Source organism: Ambystoma mexicanum, chromosome 1p (genome assembly GCF_040938575.1).
Source record: "Ambystoma mexicanum isolate Mex_15411 chromosome 1p, UKY_AmexF1_1, whole genome shotgun sequence".
Taxonomy (NCBI): Eukaryota; Metazoa; Chordata; class Amphibia; order Caudata; family Ambystomatidae; genus Ambystoma; species Ambystoma mexicanum.
This window is the reverse complement of record NC_090921.1, coordinates 1,506,376,039-1,506,389,872: the sequence shown is the minus strand read 5'-3', so window position 1 is coordinate 1,506,389,872 and position 13,834 is coordinate 1,506,376,039. Positions and strand designations below refer to the sequence as shown.

Sequence of the window (13,834 nt, the reverse complement as noted above, 5' to 3'; positions counted from 1 at the left end):
ATATAGGATATGGCGCGAGCATGGGTTTGGATATTAAAGCACTTTGTTCATTACTGCGTATTTAGTATTGTGGTACCTCCATGCAAAATATTGTCTGACAGTACTCATTTTCTGAACATCCTTGAAGGCATCCAACTTAATCATGATGACATCCTGTTCACCATCAATGTTAGTAGTCTTTATACAAGAATGCTGCACAATCTGGGACAGGAGGCTGTTGAGTGGCTACTACTGAAGGAAGGTGAAATTGGAGCAGCCAAGGAATTTATAATGTCATTACTAACATTTATTTCAGTTAATTCATACTTAAAGTGTAGAGAATATTTTTATTTACAAGTCTCTGGAACAGCTATGGGTGCCACTTTGGCCCCATTGTATGCACACAGCTTCATGCACCACTTTGAAACACAACATATTCTTGAAAACCCTCTATGGAAAGACCAAATTAAAACTTGGATACAGTATATTGATGACATTTTTGGTATTAGGTTTGGAGATAATGGCTCACTCACACAATTCCTAACAAACATCAACCACATCAATAAGAGGATTCAATTTATTGCAGAAATAGGAGACCCTGACATCCATTACCTTGATGTGAAAGTTCATGTTGCTGATCTACAGAGGACCACCTCACTGTTTACCAAGCCCACTGATAGAAACAATCTACTGCATCGCATGAGCTTCCATCCTCCGAACACCTTTTATAATTTACAATATGGACAAATGATAAAGTTGAAATGCATAATCAGTGACCAAGTTGAGTGTGATATTGAATTGGATAGACTAAGAAAGAAGTTACAAGATAGAGGATATCCAGATGTTGATTTACAGACAGCCAATGAGAAACTAGGCACACTGTCACGTAGAGCACTCCTACAGACCACAACGACACGGACAGCACCAAGAATAGTTTCTGTCATTTCTCGACCCAAAGTGCGCAGAGTAAGAAACACATCAATAGGCATTGGAATGTTTTAACCAGTGACAACCGCACAAAAGAGTTGTTTGCATCAAAACCAGTATTTGCTTACCAACGAAGCAGTAATTTAAGGGATCTACTGGTAAATATGAGGGAAACCAATAAGAAAGTTACCAAGAACAATAGACGAGGGACCTTCCCCTGCCTGAATTGTAGAAACTGACACAATATAATCAAAGGAAATACGGATTCACTCCCTCGCACAAGAGAAAAGATCAAAATGAAAGATTCTGCCACCCGCAACACAGAGAACATAATATACTGCATTAAGTGCCCATGTGGCCTGTATTATGTAGGTGAGACATGCATATATTTTGCATGGATTACTGTTTGCTTTGCTGTTTGCTTTGCTTCCATTTCAGTTCTTCTTTGTGAACAGACCTTAATCGCCTTTGAGGTATAGAGCGGTTTTCACACCTCATAAAAATAAATCAACACATAAAACGAGGTTTACATTACATACACAAACATACATAAAAGTACGAGTTACCTTACACTTGTATCAACATTGACAATTTATGGGCATTTGTGACTAAGATGAAGATCGAGTGAACATAATTACGTTGAGCATGATATTTGATGCTAAACAACGCAGATAGGCAAATAAGTGTTTGATAAGATGTGAAGAGCAGGGTAGTGACAGTCAGCTCTAACAACATTAGTACACCGGTTTAGGTCAAATGTGATGAGGTTCAATATACATAACGAATGCTATGAGCATACAGTAATGCTATCGAATTATCAGATTTATTCAGTATAATCTCTCATAATTTTGAGATGAACACAGATAGCATAAAACTTAACTCAAGCACCATAGTTAAGATATAATACACTACACCATACCAAGAAGTCCGCCGCTGTCTAAGCGTAACGGCCATCTTGTCAGGCAAAGCAGCGTTGTCATCTCCATGGCAACGCATGCACCTAAGAAGTAACGGGCACGACAGCTTGGGCTGCTGCCACGTATGCTGTCGTGCACCTCGCGCTGATGATCGGACAATGTGGTAAGCTTAGCGGATTTCATATATTATGAACAGATTACCAGGTCTGCATTTCACAGGAATATACTTACAATATTGATATTCTTTCATAGATCGTGTAGCACGCAGCAATACGAGATACACAAACCGTACTGTAGGACACAGGTCAGTGTGCTTAAGTCATTGTAACACCATTTGTTTCAGATAATTACTCTTATGCCCACCGGCACTGATAACAGACTTTCATAGGTGCGCACACTAAGTTATGAATATATGGGAATTCCCCTATGCCGCACAGCCAAATTACTCCTAACTGCACCACCTTAATTATTGGGTGAAGGGAGGAATACTAATCATAATATTTTTGTTGCATTGCCTTTGCCGCATAACGACTCGACCAACACAACATGGTGATAGTACCATAAAACAGCCCATATGACAATTCATGATTCAACATACAATCCCTAACGGCAGATATAAACAAAACTCATTGTATTTATTTGTGCTCTTGTTTACATGTGTTATGTGACTGTCGGTTTTAAGCTTCCTTTTGGTGGTGTGAGAAACCTGAAGGTGTCTCACCCGCTAGTCCCCAGTGATCTGTCATCCAGGTGGCCAGGACACGGCCATCGCTATTGCAACCAGTGCCTGGGGGTGGACAAGTGCGGGAGGATCACCTGGATTTGGGGGTCTTCGGGGAGTGGAAGGGGGTCACCGAAAGGTGAGACGCAGTATCCCCTTCCCTGTAACACCTTTTCCCCCATCCTACCAGGTAGGATACCTAGAAGCTCAAACACCCCCTGCCCTCTTTCCCAACACAAACACTTTCTTACTGACAGTTCATGGTGAGCGACAACGGACTAACACCAGAGCCGTACACCTTACATGTCCCAATACCATGGTCGGGCAAGGACAGGCAATTACTGATCATTACACACACCTGACTCCCATCACACTTCCCTACACGGATCAAAGGCGGAGCACAAAAGCACACAAGGAAGCAGCAGTTCCAAGATTGCAGTTTAACAAAAGAAGAAAGGCAGCGAGACCGGAGAGGGTTGCAAGGAGGGAAGTACCCTTGACTTCTAGAAACCGTTATTTTCACGAGCCTTGGAAAGTGAGAAGCCTATGACCGGGAACTGAAGCTGAACACTACACTCTGCATCAAAGATATCCGAGGCGCTCCTGTGTCGATCACCCAGGCCGGGAGGAGCATTTTCCGGCGTCGTACTGTCCTTGGCTCCTGCATGAAAGCCACACCAGTAAAAGCAGCACAGCCGGTAAGTCAGAGAAACTGATACAAAATCAGCTTAGGTTTGAACCAAGGTTGCAAGCGGCAACATTGTCTGAAGACATCCAGAAAGTACAGTTTTTGACGCACATGTAATGAGAGGCGCGAACAAGTGGAAACTAAAGGAGTTAATGTACTTTGAAAAAGCCAAATAAGATACTGTGTACAGAGTGGTCCGGGCCACGTTGGTGCTCATTTGAAGGTCTCGGTTAGGTAGCCAACTGAATGGCGATTGCATTGTGAAAAAGGAACTTTGTATCGAAGTGGTCCTGCGATGGGTCAAGCTTAACCCTTTGCACATTCAAGTCTTCGATAAGTATAAAGTGAACTGCAATTGGTCCAAGCCCGGCTGAGGGAGACTAATGGAAAGTGGAAAAGGGTTCTGAGCCCGGCTACGGGGGATCCGCATTGAACTGTGAGTCATCCAAGAAGGAATTTTTTTCGAACCTTAAAATAAAGGTATCTGAGCCCGACTGAGTGGGATTCAGGGTGAGCCACCCAAATCATATAATTGTAAAAAGGAAAAGAACTTTGTTTTTGTTTTGTACATCAGGCCCTCTGAATCAAGAGACTTTGATGAGAAAGAGACTTGGGAACAGAAGGCTGTGATGCTGGAAATGGAACTGTATCCTCGTGTTTAAGAGGGCCAGAGTGTGTGCTTGGCTCGAGTGAACCACCTTGCCCTGTGCTAAAAAACGTGGGGAAAGGAGGCCAACGGCATGAACATCCTGACTTATCATTTTGTGAATTAGCTGTAAGGATTGGCAATAGGTTTTTTAGTATAGGCCCTTTTATTCTGACAAGACTCCACTAGGACTGCATTATTATTTGATGGTCGTAGCTTGCTCCCATCTGTAGATTTAGGTTTAGATGGGCGTTTTTCATCCCCTTGTGAAAGCTCAATTAACACCCTTGAACTGTGGTCACTTGTGTCTATCTTACTTGATACCATGCCTCCTTTACATGGCACTAATGTATTTGTAAATGCTCTCGTTGACTTCTTAAGGATGCTGAAATTTAGAAATTGTTGAAAAAGGTGTTTTGGTTTAAAGAGGCTACATGTCTAGTGATATATCGTGAAATAAGTTGAGATGATTGAATGATTGCATAAAGTACTTTAACGATTGTTTTCTCCTACTTTTGCAGGCAGCAGAAAGCGGTAGAGACAGAAGAAGGAAACCTACAGCTCCAAGAGGGTGAGACTGTTTTATTAATTCTGTGTGGATATAAGAGATTTGAGCAATTGCACATTTCCCATAGTATCTATCTTTTATTGTTATTTTGTAAAACATTGAGATATGAAAGCGTTCCTCATTGTTAAAGGGATTTTTTTAAGTGCCCTCTGATGAGGGCTTTGAAAAATCAACTTTTAATATGGGCGTGGGTTTCCACAAATATATTCCTGAACCTCATAATGGTAATATGACTAGTATCTTGGCCCCTAGTAGGAGTTGAGTAGGGTGGACCTAAAGTACAGTTGTTCAACTTGCAGCACTCAAAGTGTTGACCACGTGGCATGTTTATTGAAACATACACTTCAAATGGATTGTGTCCTCCCACGTATTCCTCACCTTATGATGATTCGTTATCGCCAGCTTCGCTGCTTCGGGAAAATATTTTTTTTCAGCAGAGGGTGCTGTGCTCGTGGCGTCGATTGTCCCTCGATGGACTCAGTACCTTTGTCGATGTCACTGATGGTATAAATAGCTCGAGCCGCGCCCGTTGGCTTCAGTTCTGTTTTTCCGATTGCTTTGCTCTTGAAGGGCGCGCTTCGAAATTTTCTACTGAAAATGTCTTCTTCAACACCTTCAACACCCAAGACTGGGTTTAAAAAGTGTATCAGCTGCGGATCGAAGATGTCGATCACAGATCCTCGCCGTGTTTGTCTCTGGTGCCTCGGTTCTAGTCATCGAACCGGCGACTGTGGCTCCTGTCAGTCAATGACGGAGAAGGCCCTTTGTGAGAGGAAAGGTAAACTGGTGCTGGGGAGGGACGCTTCCAAGGCCTCCTCGAAGGCTTCGGCTAAAAAACATAAAAAATCTAGCGATTCGAAAGAATCGGATCGTCAGACACTCTAAGAGATCTCGATCTCGCAGTAGATCGAGGCGCTCTTCATCTTCCTCTTCTAAGAGAGTGAAAAGGGGACATAAATCTCCTTCGTCATCTTCCGATTCATCGACCGAAGTGGTACGATGCCCGACAAAGTCGGATTCCCCTAGAAAATGGGAGGAATTTCAAAAGAAGATGATGCAGGTATTTGAGAATGTGACCTCGATTTTCCCCCCCCCCCCCTCAAAGAAACCTCAGAAGAGCCGTACCCCTGTCACTTCCATTGGACGACTAAGGGAAGTGGGAACTACTGTGGTAAAACCCAGTAGTATGGAGGAAACTCGAAAAACTCAAATCGACGCCAAGTCGTCTCGACTCATCGAGAGTCTAGTACCTCTCCGATACCACATAAGAAACAGAAGTCGTCTCAAACTTCCACGACTTTGTCGATGCCATCGGCGCCGGCAACTTCGACATCGAAGCCAAAATCGCCTTTGACGCCTGTGTCGAAGCCTTCATCGGGATCGCCGAAGATTCCTTCGACACCTTCGAAGAATCTTTCCGTTCCTTCGACGAAGACTCAGGAGGAAAAGAGGAGATTCACTACTTTACCATTTTTTTTTTTAAGTCTGTCTTCGATTTTTGAAGAATCTGAGGATGAGGAAATCTCTCCTTTTGGAGTGCAATATGGCACTAGACAAGTTCCAGAAGAACTTATAGACCCAGAATCTAAGATGAGAGATCTGTGCAAGACTCTGCATTCTGCTAGTGGCATTGACACGTCACCGGAATTAGTTTGCTAGGCCTGACCCTGCAGAACATGCAGATTAAGGGTACAGGAGTCTGATGAATAGAGTGATAGAATATATGGGTTGGGGTAGAACCTCACACACTTTTGAACAGGACGATATGACGGACATAATTGTTCAGGGTCCTCAGAAGGATCCATAGGGCACTTCAAAGAACAGTGGAGAAGAACTGGGAAAGTCCTGAAAATATTGCTGCTGTAAACAGTAATTTTCCCAAAAAATATAGACCGGCTAGTTCTGATCCTGAATATTTAAACTGACATCCCACTTCAGAAAGTCTGGTTATTCAAGCAGCAACTACTTCAAGACAGACTGCATATCCTACTATCCCCCAGGATAGAGAGGATAAGAAAGTTTTTTTTTTTAAGCACATTTTTATTAAATTTTCAACCAAATAAAAATACAAACCAAACGTGCAGTGCATTGTATAAACGATCAACTGTTTATCGGATAATCATGTGCACTGCTCCCCCCCCTTCCCTCCCTCCTTATGAGCCTATTCATACTTCGCGCTCTGTATTTGCAGCCCGTGGCGGGGTATCACTTCCCGTGGATTCTGCCAGGTCTTGTGTCGTGCCAAATAACTCTGCTATTAATGACTTCCATGCCATCAGGTTTCCTGCCTCCTCTTCTTCTCCAGCGCTACTCGCTTCTTGCCACACCACCGTTTCAGCCTCAGCCCATTTCTGCAGCTCCCTCCACCATATATCTATTCGTGGCTTGTGACATGTTTTCCAATTCTTCTTTTCGCAAGCACGTATGCTAAGTCTTTGAGCTTTCCAACATGTCTACGTTTTTGTGATCTGGGGAACCCACCCAGCAAGCAGGCCCAAACAGTGTCTATGATGATCGTGACCCCCTTTTCCTTTCATTTCTGTGCCACTTCCCCCCAAAAACGCTCAATGACGGGGCATGACCAAAACATGTGCGTCATATCTGCCTTTTCCTCATCGCATTTGGGACACGCCTGTCTACCAGCCTTCGCAAACCTGGATAGCCTCAGAGGCGTAAAGTATGCTCTGTGTGTCACATACAGCTGTATTTGCTTTAATCTCGCATTCCTAGACACCTTTTTGTGGTATCCAAGGGCGCATTCCCACATCCCATCTTCCGTCTGGGCTCCCACTTCTGCCTCCCAGTCCAACCTAACTGTGTCGGCTCCTTCCTGACCTTATGCATCACCATCTCATATAGTCTAGAGATCTCTTGCCCTCCCTCAGAAACATAATATATTGCCTCCATAAAAGCATCCGGTTCTTCCTCTAATACGGTTTCGGGCCACGTGTTCCGAATTCTCCGTACAATTCTATGATATGTAATATATTGGCCGGAATGCAGCCCCATTTCTTCCTCAAGCACTCCAAAATCCACAATGACCCCTCCTTGCCATATATCCCCTAATGTCACCAACCCCACCGATTCCCAGTGGGTCCGGACAATCACCCTCAGTTGCTCATCATCTCCTACCAACGCGGCCAACGGCACCTGCTGGGAGCACGGAATGGATTTTCCATCATCCGGCACGCTCTACGCCACATCCTCCACCCAAGCCTCATCATATTCGGACCCGTTTCATTTCCGACTCAGGCAACCAGATCATCTCCTTTAAGTGGAATGGGGCGCAGTCCCGTCCAAACAACCGTAGTTCGGGGGTCATTTCGTCTGAGAGCCATTTGGCCACATATTTGCAGCTGGCTCGCCATGTAATAGACCTCAAAATTAGGCATTTTGATCCCCCCTTTTTCATAAAAGTTTTGCAGCTTCCATAATGCCACTCTGTTTCGAGTGCCTTGCCACAGAAAGTCCCTACACATACTATTCAATTTGGCAAAAAACTTTTTGGGTATCATATACGGAATATTACTAAAGTAGTATAGGAGCCTAGGAAGGACCACCATCTTCAACATTGCCCCGCGTCCCATCATCGCTAGGGGCAGCTTCACCCAGAATTTTATGCATTTCTCGATTTTCGCAACCACTACCTCGGTGTTTTGCCTATGCTCTTCTTCTACCGAGCGGTACACATCCACTCCAAGATATCGGAAAGAGCTGACCGCCCACGGCGTCTGTAGTACTGGTAGGCGTCTTACAGGGGCGCTCCTATAGCAGCCCAGCGGAAAAATGCTGGATTTCTGTGGATTAACCGCTATCCCGGATAGCCTCGCGTACCTCTCCATCACCTCCACAATATACTGGAGATTCTCTTCCGGGTACCTCAAATATAGCAACAAGTCATCCGCATACAAGGATATCAGGTGACGTTCCCCCCTACTTCAATACCTATGGGAGGATAAGAAAGTTGATGCTTGGGCCCGTAAAGTTTTTACTTCGGGTAGTATGGCTCCTAAGTCAACCAATGTCACCTGTACCCTGGCCAGGTTTACCCCTATCCTGTGGGACTGTATTTCGGCGGCGGCTGATCATATTCCGGAAGGCGAGGAAAGGCTTGGCTTCCTGAATATTGTCAAAGACGGGAAGGAGGCAATGGGGGAATGCCTCCAGTCTGGACTGGATACTTCTGATAGTATCAGCAGATCCATGGCTGCAAGCACTGTACTATGCAGATTTGCGTGGTTGAGGAAGTGTGGGTTTGCACCAGATGTGCAGGCCAGACTTCACAACATGCCTTTTGATGGCTCGAGGCCGTTTGGTAGTAAGGCTGATGAAAGCCTAGAAAAACTTCAGACCTCAAAAGCGTCAGCTAAATCTCTTAGCGCCTCCATGCGACAGCCTAAGAAACCTTATTCAGGCTCATCTTCCTGGAGGGGTCGTTCTTTTAGGTACTACTCTTTTGGTAGAGGAAGAGGACAGGCTTTCAAAGAGGCAAAAGAAATGTCCCTTGTGGTGGACGAGGTGCGAAACCAGCATCAGGATCGGCATCTTTGCCCTCAGCCGCTCCTGCAGCCGCCTCCAAATCACTCTGAGACCTTGTTGCACAAAACCCCAGTGGGATGCATGATCTCTCAGCATCTGAAGGAATGGCGGGGCATTACCTCAGATGCTTGGGCACTGGAAACAGTAGCTCAAGGTTACTGTCTCCCCTTCCTAAAAAGGCCTCAGAACCATCCACCGGGAACCAACTTGTCAAAATTCCAGATCCGCTCCTGTTGCAGGAGATTTTAACCCTGCTGGAGAGAGGTGCTATAGACCAGCACCTGTAGCGGAGAGAAACAATGGTTGGTACTCCCCACACTTTCTCATCCCAAAAAAGAACGGAGGATTGAGACCCATCTTGGGCTTAAGACACTTGAACAAGTTCCTCAGGAAGGACAAGTTCAAGATGGTGACCCTTTCTCAGATCCTTCAAGCTCTCCATGTCGTGACTTGCCGCGTAGTGAAGAGTAAAGGGGCCTCTGTCCACAAATCACCCACAGGAAGAAGTAAAGAACTCCCTGTGCGAGCTTTGAGGCCACAGGTGGTTTTGTTGATTCGCTGGATCTGATGACGCTGAGGATCCCAGAGGCTGTTAGAAGGAAGTCAAGGTTAGCACAGGCAAACACAGTACTTTGATATGAAAGAGTGTTAATTAACTTTCTTACCTAAATCTAGCGAGAGGGATCTAGGGTCAGATGCGAGGGAGCGTCAAAGATCCGGACAGCCATATTCTAGATGGTAGATACCGGCTGGTGCATGTAGCTCTTCCGTAGCCGAAGGGAACTTGAATTGATAACGAAGTCTATGATTGGAAGATCAAAAGCCAGAAGGGGAAAAATCCAAAAGCAATCCGTTGAGTGTAGCAAAGGAGTTCAAAGCACCAAAAATCCGGACAAAGTTCCGAGTGACAGTATCCGTGGAGCAAGAGAGAGCAAATCCGTGGTTCGTATGCCTGAGTCCAAAATCCGATGAATCAAACAACAAAATCCTGAAAGCGCCAAACAGAGTTGTGAAACAGCTGTGAAGCGGTGAGCCACTCGAACTTCCCGGCTTTTACGTGCGTCGGTTCCCAGTCACGTGAACGGAAACTTGACCACGTGATCGGGGAACCGTCGCAAACCCAGGCAGTAACAGTGATCGGGTGCTCAAGCCCGAACGCAGCCTCCCTGGGAGTTGCCACTGAAAACGAGGCAACAAACCGGGCTGGCCTCTGCGCACGGCCCGGAACCGCCGATGATGATGACGACTCTCTCGCACCATAAGTGAAGTGATGGCTTGGGAGGCGGACTGTGGTCCGGGGAGTCTAGCAGTGTGTGTCGGGGTGTCAGGCAATATGGTGCGTGGTTGTGCAACTGATTTGTTGTGCGTGACAGAGCCCCCCCTCAATGGCCCACGACCACGTGGGCAAGAAGGATGATCCCGGTGAAAACATGAAACAAGCCTAGGGGCATGGACATCACACGCACGGACCCAACAACGCTCCTCGGGGCCAAAACCTGCCCAATCCACAAGGTACTGGAGACCACCCCGAACCATACGGGAACCTAATATACCCGAAACCTTGTATTCCATCGAGTCCCCCACTGAAACAGGACCAGGCATAGACCGAAGACGGGTAGGAGCCGGCCAAGGTTTCAGCAAAGAGGTGTGAAAAACAGGGTGTATGCGCCAGGAGGCAAGAACCGAGAGGCGATAAGCCACAGGGTTTATTACAGCGGAAATTCTATATGGACCCACAAAGCGAGGGAGTAGTTTGCGACAACCAGGAAGCTTGAGATGGCGAGAAGAGAGCCAAACCCTGTCCCCCACAACATAGGAAGGTGCCACTGTCCTCTTCTGATCCGCTGCAGCCTTTGTAGACTCCTGAGCCTCCCGAAGGTGAGTAAGAGTTTGAGCATGAACGACCGATAAGTCGTGGGTACAGGCAGCAGCAGCAGGGCTATCAGAAGATGCAAGGTCTGGGATAGGCAAAGTGCAGGGGTGTTGACCATATAAAACATAAAAGGGAGAAGAGCCAGTGGAGGAGTGCGTTGCATTATTGTAGGAGAACTCGGCGAGGTGTAGTAAACTCAGCCAGGACTGTTGGTGTTGCAACACTAGACAACGCAAATACTGCTCCATGGCTTTGTTCACCCTCTCAGTCTGACCGTCCGTTTCTGGATGATATGCGGAAGAGAAACGGGAATCGATGCCTAGGAGGACCGTGAGTGCTCGCCACAAACGAGAAGTGAACTGGGGACCCCTATCTGAGATAACTGTGGGCAACCCAAAGAGACAAAAGACCGATTTGAAGAAAAGCTCGGCCAAAGCCGGGGCTGAAGGGATACCGGAACAAGGAATAAATCGAGCCATTTTGGAAAAGGAGTCGACTACCACCCAAATGGTATCTAATCCCTTGGTTCGGGGTAGATCTGTTACGAAATCCATGGATACTGTGTGCCAGGGCCTGGAGGGTATAGGTAAAGGAAGCAAAAGCCCCAGCGGGTGCCCTCTGCGATGTTTACACTGGGCGCATATTGCACAGGAGTTAACATATCCTTCTACGTTGTGTTTCATGGAGGGCCACCAACGTCTTTGTCCGGGATGACCATTGATGGCGCTATCGTGGGACCACTCCAAAGCAAGATTACGAGCATCGGTCGTTGGTAACAACAATCTGTTTTGGATATACGGTAGCCCATCATGAAACACCGGATCCCACTCAGTAACCTGATCAGGATGTAGTGAAACCCATTTGCGAATGGAATCCAACAAAGGCAGAGGAGGGGTGCAAATACAAATGACATGCTGGTCTAACAAATTTTCCGGGAAAACCGGCAAGGATACCCCACCCGGAGAGCGGGACAAGGCGTCCGCCTTCCCATGGGACAAACCGGACCTATGTTTGATGTGAAAGTCAAAGGCCGCAAAAAACAAGTGCCACCGCACCTGTCAGCTGTTAATACACTTTAGTGAGGCCAAATCCTGAAGATTACGGTGGTCGGTAAACACAGTGACAGCGTGCCTTGCCCCCAACAGATGATGCCGCCAAACCTGGAAGGCATCCTTGATGGCCAACCGCTCCTTCTCTGTGACGGTATAGTGCAACTCTGTAGCAGAGAACATTCGAGAATGAAACTCAATCGGGTGCAATTGACCCGAGGAAGGACAGCGTTGGGACAAAACTGCACCAAGGACAAAGGAGGGAAGCATCAGCCTCCACAATGAACGGGAGTTTTGGGTCCGGGTGCTTCAGGACGGGAGCTGTGGTAAATGCTAATTTCAGGGCATCAAAAGCGGCTTGGTGTTCCTGTAACCACACAAAAGGGGACTTGGGACTGGTCAGGGCAGTGAGAGGAGCTACAAGGGATGAGAAATCCTGGATGAAGCGCCTGTAGAAATTTGAGAACCCAAGGAAAGATTGCAGGGCCTTAATGTTACAGGGCTTAGGCCAATCCAAGACAGCACGGACCTTGGACTGGTTCATTGCCAGACCCCCAGGGGTGATATGGGAACCCAGAAATTCCACACTTTCAGTGTGGAACTGACACTTCTCAGGTTTGGCATAGAGAGTGTTGGCGGAGACGGGACAGTACCTCGCGGACATGTGATATGTGGTCCTTTATGTTCTGTGAGTATATCAAGATGTCATCCAAGTATACCGCTACAAACGCATCCAACAAATCGTGAAAGATCTCATTCATGAAACGTTGGAAGGTAGCAGGGGCGTTACAAAGCCCGAAGGGCATGACCATATATTCAAACAATCCGTAGCGAGTACAGAAGGAAGTTTTCCACTCGTCTCCGGAACGAATTCTGACCAGATTATAGGCCCCAAGGAGGTCAAGTTTTGTGAAGATGGAGGCATGACTTAACCTGGCCAATAAAGGGGTAATCAAAGGAATCGGATATAGATTCTTGATGGTAATAGAATTTAGTCGACGATAGTCCACACAAGGACGTAGATCGCCCTCTTTCTTGGGGACAAAAAAAATAGGGCTAGCCGCCGGTGAGGTGGAGGGACGTATATGACCGACTTTCAAGGCTACCTGTATGTATTCCTTTAAAGCTTGCTCTTCAGAGGGAGACAAGGAATAGATACGACCTGAGGGAATCACAGAATCTGGAATCAAGTCGATGGGGCAATCGTAGGAACGATGTGGCGGGAGTACCTCCGAGGAACCCTTATCAAATACTTCATGGAAATCCTTGTATTCTGTAGGAAAACCAGTGGCAACAGCCCCCACCACATGAGGCTCTATGGCCATAGTAGCGTCTTCGTGTAGTGTGAGTTGTGCTAGGGCTCGTGGAGGTGATACAGTGTTGTCAGGCGAAATGAGACAAAAGTTCTGACATGTTTCAGATTCGAAATGAACCTGCCCAGACTTCCAATCAATCAATGGGTTGTGTAGATGCAACCATGGGAGTCCCAATATGATCCCAAACTGAGGCGTAGTAATCAGGTCGAATGAGATAACTTCCTGAGGCGTGTTCTGAATAGTTAGTGATTGGGGCAGTCTGTTGCTTGATTGGGCCTGAAATTAGTGCTGTGCCATCCACCGCCTGAACCGGCTCTGGACGTTCTTTGGTAATCAGAGGCAGATTAAGGGACCCAGCCAGTTTGATGTCGATATAGTTGCCGGTGGTGCCTGAGTCTAAATAAATAGAGACAGCATGAACAATATCGGGTGTTGGTTTTATCGTAGCTTGCACTAACACTGGCCTAATCCTACCAAAGTTGGGGTACCTGTCCAGGGAAAGGGAAGTATTGCTCGAGCCAGCCCCCGGATCGAAGGTCGAGCATTCTGAAAAACCGGATTCTTGAGTTTAGGGCGTCTAGGACATGACTTTACAAAATGGCCATTCAGGC

The 13,834-nt window shown here is 46.5% G+C and overlaps 1 protein-coding gene across 5 annotated transcripts in view; it reads left to right on the top strand.

The window, feature by feature from the left end:
* The window catches only part of USF1 (upstream transcription factor 1), a 1,351,219-nt gene that overhangs the window by 225,091 nt on the left and 1,112,294 nt on the right, over positions 1-13,834 (top strand). For all 5 annotated transcript variants that reach the window (XM_069607201.1, XM_069607199.1, XM_069607200.1 and 2 more), the window contains one exon: positions 4,400-4,449. In XM_069607201.1, coding sequence (XP_069463302.1) covers positions 4,400-4,449 — 50 coding nt within the window. The remainder of the gene's footprint in view (positions 1-4,399; positions 4,450-13,834) is intronic.